General features: G+C 42.4%; 1 protein-coding gene across 3 annotated transcripts in view; it reads left to right on the top strand.

Annotated features, from left to right (window-relative positions):
- RPH3A (rabphilin 3A) overlaps positions 1-7123 on the top strand; it is a 266108-nt gene extending 258985 nt beyond the window's left edge. For all 3 annotated transcript variants that reach the window (XM_033956966.1, XM_033956968.1, XM_033956967.1), the window contains 3 exons: positions 544-625; positions 5581-5677; positions 6678-7123. In XM_033956966.1, coding sequence (XP_033812857.1) covers positions 544-625; positions 5581-5677; positions 6678-6808 — 310 coding nt within the window. In that variant the 3' untranslated portion in view covers positions 6809-7123. The remainder of the gene's footprint in view (positions 1-543; positions 626-5580; positions 5678-6677) is intronic.
- The last annotated feature ends 462 nt before the right edge of the window (positions 7124-7585 follow it).

The raw sequence follows: 7585 nt of genomic DNA on the forward strand, positions 1-7585 counted from the left end.
GGCATTCAGAGGCACAAAAAGTCCCAAAAGTCAGTTTGATTATTATCGGCGCTTGGCCGTCCTGTCTTTTAGGTCTTCCAAGTGCAGACTTGTGCAGGTTTTTAAATGTGTTTAAGTTTTGATTATGTGCTCCATAGGATATAATCTGCTGCTAGCTTTGGCTAGCCTACTTTGCAAGGAAGTTACAATTCAAGCCTCATTTGCAATCTAGTTCATTTTAAATAGCTTTCACTTATTGTTGCATTCTGTTATATATATTAAAAAATATCACAGTTATAATAAAATTGAAAAAGTTGTATTTAATTCAATTACACCAAGATCTAATTTAAAAATTCAATGAAAAGCACAGTTGGGGTTTTTTTTTTCCAGCTTTGTTGCTGCTGTGTGATTAGGAGCTATTAATTTTCTTAAGTCATTTTAGAATTATTCTGAGACCATTTCATGGTCCAAGAAGTCATCCTCATTTTTCACAGTCTGGAGAGGGAGAGGGAGCTATATCTGAATACTAATTTACACTGGTTGTTTTTTTTATTTTTATTTTAGGTGGCTGAAACCAGATATGGGCAAGAAGTCCAAGCAGAAAACACAGATAAAAAAGAAGACATTGAATCCAGAATTTAATGAGGTAATGAAGTCCAATTCTTTTGAGGTGGGAGTAAAAATATAATAGCTTTATGCCAAAGCTGTTCTTATGGCAGAGGTGGGGAATCTACTCGGAATGGTCAGTGGTATTCTTAAGTTCTATAAATTATTAAATGGATTTACAAAGAAGAAATTAAAAACTGGTTTAAGAGATATTTGGAGCATTGAGATTAAGCATGAAATTACTGCATCTCAATGGCCACGAATTTGGTCTTGGAGGATGAAATGTACAGTGTCAGCATCTATGAGACAAACTTGGTTTTTTCTGTTGCATAGAGCGTTATGGACCCCTGTTAGGTTGCAAAAAATAGATAGTTCTTTGTCTACTAGATGCTGGCATTATTTCCTTTATGTTTATTAGTTTATGAGGTAGGGAGGGGGATATTTTATTATTACATATATCATACAATAATGGAGTATATGGTTGGGGGGATGGGCGAGGGATAGGGAGGGATAGGGATAAGAATATATGTAATATACCAATGATTGTTTATAAGTGATGTATTTATTGTTACTGTGAATGAAAATATTAACACTTAATGTAATTTGTGAAAATGAATAAAGAATTATTAAAAAAAAAAAAAAAAAGGAATGGTCAGTGGTAAAAGGAAGCAGCGGAGACCAAAGGCCTGTTGTGTCACATAAGGAAAACTTGCATTGTAAAATCTTGCACTGTAACTATGGTAAATCCAACCTGTAAACTGTCTCTGTGTGTCAATTAGGATAAAATCTGTACTGGAAAACTTGCACTTTAAGGATAACTGTGGTAAATTGTAACCGGTAAACTGTATATTATGTTTACTAGTCTTTAAGCCCGTTACATTAACGGGTGCTAGAAAGCAGCCCCTTTTCCCTCTCCCCCTCCAGTTCCTCCCTGATTCTCTCTCCATTAACGGATGCTAGAGTAGATGTCTGTATGTCTGGGTTTTTTTTTTTTTTATTTGTCTCTTTCTCCTTGGACGCTCTCTGTCTGTCTGTCATTCTTTCTGTCTGTGTCTGTCCCTGACCCCCTGTCTGTCTATCTTTATTTCTAACTCTATGCTCTTCCCTCAATCCTGCATGTGACCTTTTTTCTTTCTCCTCTCCACTTCCTTCCAATGTCTGCTTCCCCTGTCCCCCACACTTCCATTCAGTGTCTGTCTCCCTCTCTCTAACCATTCCATCTACTATTCACCCTCTGTCTTGCCCCTTCCATTCACTGCCCTCTCTTCTCTTTCCATCCATTGTCTGTTCTCTCTCTATCTGTTCCATATGGCATCTCCTCCTTCCTTTCCCCCTTCCTTTTCCCTTGGTCTGGCATACCTTCCTCGTTCCCTCCATGCCCTGCCATCTCTTCTTCCCTCCAAGCCATTCTCTCTCCCTCTGCTCCCTTTCCTCTTGGCAGCAGCAGCAGCATTCACAATTCATTGCTGTTGCCGGCTTTAGGTCTTCCTCTCTGGCGGGTTCTGTCTTCATGAAAACAGGAAGTAGGCAGGACCCGCCAGAGAAGAAGGCCTGAAGCCGGTAACAGCAGCAAATTGTAAACGCTGCTGCTGCCTGAATCACCCGAGGCAGATCGCTTCTCTCCCCTCCCAGCCCAACCCTCGGTAACTCTTTTATGTTTCCCTCCCAGCAAGATGACCTTAAGAAACCTCCAACAGTGGACAAACTGCCGGCGCCGCCATTGTGAAACCACCACCGCAACCGCCACTCTCCTGCCGGTCCTCTAAGCGCAAGTAATAAGGGTCCGACAAACAGCCAAATACAGCCGCCCTGAACCTACCCGGAGACTCCCTGCGCGGAGGGAACTGCCGCCGGCGTCGCCGCTATCACCACCCTCCTGAGCCGCCACTACTGCTGCATCTGTTGCTGCCCCGCTCCCCACGCTGCGCACCCAGGCCGGGAAATAGGCGGTGGCGGCAACGGCAACAACAGTGGATTCCGGGAGCAGCGGCTGCCTTCCCCGCCTCCCTCGCTGGCCGACTGCCGAGATTGAGGAGCAGCCACCGCGAAAAACTTTGTGTGGTCGTTGTAACGCTGGTAACAGGAGAGCAGGATGTCCAGCCTGGGGTCCGCGCATGCGCATTCCTGCGGCCACGGAACTACTGATCATGGAAGCACACAGATAGGAATGCGCATGCGCGAGTTAGCCTTTTATTATATAGGATTAGTATTAAACCCCTACTATGTGACAAGTTAGGATAAAAACTTAAATCGTTTAAACTTGTACTGAAATTATGGCAAATCCAGTGCAAAATCATAACCTGTTAACTGTATACTATGTTCTGAGCTCTTTGGGGACAATGGGATAGAAAATGGATTAAATAAATAAATAAATTGCATCAGGAATGACATAGGAATGAACATCAAGCAATTGAAAGAAGCTGTGGAAAACAGGGAAGTTTGGCGAGGACTGGCCTACAGAGTATCCAAAGGTTGGACCAAAGGCCCATTGGCTTGGATATCATCAAGGATGACATGGGAATGAACATCAAGCAATTGAAAGAAGCTGTGGAAAACAGGGAAGTTTGGCGAGGACTGGCCTACAGAGTATCCAAGGGTTGGACCAAAGGCCCATTAGCTTGGATATCATCAAGAATGACATGGGAATGAACATCAAGCAATTGAAAGAAGCTGTGGAAAATAGAGGAGTTTGGTGAGGACTGGCCTACAGAGTATCCAAGGGTTGGACCAAAGGCACGTTGGCTTGGATATCATCAAGGATGACATGGGAATGAACATCAAGCAATTGAAAGAAGCTGTGGAAAACAGGGAAGTTTGGCGAGGACTGGCCTACAGAGTATCCAAGGGTTGGACCAAAGGCCCATTAGCTTGGATATCATCAAGAATGACATGGGAATGAACATCAAGCAATTGAAAGAAGCTGTGGAAAATAGAGGAGTTTGGTGAGGACTGGCCTACAGAGTATCCAAGGGTTGGACCAAAGGCACGTTGGCTTGGATATCATCAAGGATGACATGGGAATGAACATCAAGCAATTGAAAGAAGCTGTGGAAAACAGGGAAGTTTGGCGAGGACTGGCCTACAGAGTATCCAAGGGTTGGACCAAAGGCCCATTAGCTTGGATATCATCAAGAATGACATGGGAATGAACATCAAGCAATTGAAAGAAGCTGTGGAAAATAGAGGAGTTTGGTGAGGACTGGCCTACAGAGTATCCAAGGGTTGAACCAAAGGCATGTTGGCTTGGATATCATCAAGAATGACATGGGAATGAACATCAAGCAATTGAAAGAAGTTGTGGAAAACAGGGAAGTTTGGTGAGGACTGGCCTACAGAGTATCCAAGGGTTGGATCAAAGTCCCGTTGGCTTGGATATCATCAAGAATGACATGGGAATTAACATCAAGCAATTGAAAGAAGCTGTGGAAAACAGGGAAGCTTGGCGAGGACTGGCCTACAGAGTATCTAAGGGTCGGACCAAAGGCCCGTTGGCTGAACATCATCAATAATGACACAGGAATGAACATCAAGCAATTGAAAGAAGCTGTGGAAAACAGGGAAGCTTGGCGAGGACTGGCCTACAAAGTATCTAAGGGTCAGCCCAAAGCCCGTTGGCTGAATATCATCAAGAATGACACAGGAATGAACATCAAGCAATTGAAAGAAGCTGTGGAAAACAGAAAAGCTTGGCGAGGACTGGCCTACAGTGTATTCAAGGGTTGGACACGATTGAATGGATAGTAGTAGTAGTAGTAGTAGTAGTTGCCCCAGAGCAACTCTTGATAGGGTCCTGGATTACTGCAGCGAAAGAGGCAGGACTAGCACTGCAGCATGAAGAGATGACATATAGTTAAGCACTTCTCCTGCTCCTGATCCAGTTGGGGCCTAAGGCATTTTGGCTGTGGCTATGACACACAGTGGACATTCAGAAAGTTCTTGCTTATAGAGGATGAGGAGCTCTGGGATTTAAATGTGTGGAGTAATTTATGTTCCACAACAAGGCGAGTAAAGGCATTTAGGGCCAGATTCGGTATATGGTGCCCAACATTAGATGCCGTTAAGATCTGCAGGAAACACCAGTTCAATAAAGGCTGCTTAGCACCAAGCAATTTTCATAGGAGAGTGCTTAGCATGAATTCCCACACCCAAATTTGGGTGCCAGGACTCAGCTCTGTTGAAATCTGGTATAAATGCTGGCGTGTAACTAATAGCAGTTGGATAGATATAGGAACAGAGAAGACCAGATCGTCAAACTGAAGCTTTTAATGTCACCAATAGGAAGTGGAACGAAAAAACCGGATCCAATACAGACTGTGTTTCGGCTACAAAACCTGCATCAGTTGTCTACTCAACAATTAGATGCTTTTGGATATGAGGATTCGTTGAATTAAATTGCTGCATTTGCTTATTTCTATTATCTAATTGTTCAGTGGACAACTTGAGGACTCCTGTCATGTCTTTGTCAATCCCCTCTTTCCCCCATCCCTTAATTAGATTGTAAGCAACCCAGAAGGCTTGCCCAATGTACCGGATAGAACGTCGACAATGAGCTTGAAATTTGCAACTCAAAAGCAAAGGATTGATTTGTTGATAATAACGCAGAAAACAGTCACTACTAAGGGGCCATTTTACGAGTATATCTACGAGCTTCTTACCAATTAGTGCTTGCTAATTCCATTAATGTGTGCTAAGCTTTAGGAAAAGAGTGCTTATGAAGTCAAGAATTATAACCTTATCCAAAGATGGCGTCTGTCACTCCTCCAGAAGAACAACATTGCATGGATGGACCATTTGGGTCTTTATCTGCCATCATCTACTATGTTACTATGTATTTAGAGAAGATAATAGTACATAATCTGTAGTAATAACAATTTGCATATTATTTATTTCATAGTCATTGCTATTTACAACTTGAGATTTTTGTCTGATGTACACTATGCTGTTGATTTTCTATGTGAGTCTAATACATTTTGTAATGTATGCTTTTGTTTTTAGGAGTTTTTCTATGACATAAAACACAACGACCTAGCAAAAAAACAACTGGATATCTCTGTTTGGGATTATGACATTGGCAAATCCAATGATTACATTGGTAAGTTTTGGTTTTGGTGGGAGAGGTGCAACAATAACAAAGTAACTATATACCGTCTAGCTCAAGATTGGTTTACAATAAGATGTCCAAATGACATAAAATAATAATCTCATGCATAAAATACATGAAATAATCTCATACATAAAATAATAATCTTATACATCCGCTATAATAAAACCCTTAGCGCGCATGCACAGTTGAAACTCCGTGCGGCCGTGATCCCTGATCCATGGCTCCGTGTCACCGCATGCGCAGTAGAGTTGAACTCTGCCTGCAGCGGTTTCCCCATCGCCCTCCCTCAGTGACGTTGCAAGTGTCATGCTGCTGACTGCATGGTCCCTGCCCCGCCCCCGAAAAGGCCCACCGATGCACCTGTGCACACGGGAGAGTAGCCGGAGGCGGTCAAAGGCTACGGTGCTATCCTGTTAGCTCCCAGACACAACCCACTCCTCCTGCAGCCCAAAACACCTACCCGACAACCCTGGACACCAAGCTCCACAGACGCAATGTGGGCAAGCCAGCTCCCCGCGGCCTGGCAGAGACCCCACCTGATGCACAAGCCAACTCCCCCAGAGCCCGAATCCCACCAGCGCCAGATGGAAATAGGGAATGTAAAAAGGGAAATGGGAGCCTGAATATGGGTAGGTAAAAGGAAGGGAGAAGGGTTACACATATAGTATAATGAAGGCTATACATTAGACCACCTTGGAAGGGGGAGGGGGCTGTTGAGTGCCATATATTGGATCTGGGGTTAGTGTTTTCTTTCTTTTTTTAAATCTTTATTGAGTTTCTAAAGCTAACAAAAATGCAATACAATACCTATACAAATAATAGTAATCATATATGCACTTATAATCAATCAGAATCCATACAACATTTAAAAAAAACCCACCTAACCAACATTTTCATAAGCGAATAGAACCATACAAAAGAAATACCCCCCTCCTATGACTCTAAGACTCTAACTTGATTCTTAAGCATGATCAACATTCTCCTGCAGGTGGATGCCAGCTGGGCATCACGGCGAAAGGGGAGCGTCTGAAACACTGGTACGAGTGTTTGAAGAACAAGGATAAGAAAATAGAACGCTGGCACACTCTACAGAATGAAAACCACATCCCCAGCGATTAAGAGGCTCCCAGCGATGCCTTCCAACAAAGTCTACATTTCTGTACCAATTCACTGTTGACTTTTTATGTCTTGTCTTCCAAAACGTCCACACTTTGACTGCACGCCTTTAAACCTCGAACAAATCGGATTTATTCTCCACCTTAAAAAAAAAAAAAAAAAGACTGAGCTTCACTTCTGGGAAACCAGCATAAAATGGGCTTATAACTGAAGAGCTATTTTTCATTCAGAAGATAAGTTGGCATACTTTAAATCCATTTTGATTCCGTAATTGTTGGCTGTACGCAAGCATTATGGAGGTTGAGTTGTTTTGTTTTGTTGGGGTTTTTTGTTTTTTTTTTTTAATTTGTACAGATTGATTATGCTGCCATTATTATTCCTCTTTTATTTCAAACAACGGTGTCACTACATAAAAATACATCTGCTGTTTAGTTTACCAAGGAGAATATAATGAGGGCAATTTTATTACAGGGCATCTAAGTTAATATGGCAGGAGGGCACCTATTTTATAAACACACATAGGTGTCTGTATGTCTTTGTGAAATACTAGCACAAATTCTGTAGAGAGAGCACCCACAGTAGACTTTGGGTGCTGGCATTTAGGCCTGCTCATGAGAAGGTCAAAATGTTAGCACATAAAGAACACGTATATTTTATAAAATGCAAATAAATCGTGACTGCACCCAAACTTCAGCCAAAGTCCTCTAAGCATGCTTACTGTAGAAGTTGACATCAGCTTGCACTGATATAAAAGGTGTTTTATGCGCAAAAATATTTATA

The sequence above is a fragment of the Geotrypetes seraphini genome, chromosome 8, assembly GCF_902459505.1.
Source record: "Geotrypetes seraphini chromosome 8, aGeoSer1.1, whole genome shotgun sequence".
NCBI lineage: Eukaryota > Metazoa > Chordata > Amphibia > Gymnophiona > Dermophiidae > Geotrypetes > Geotrypetes seraphini.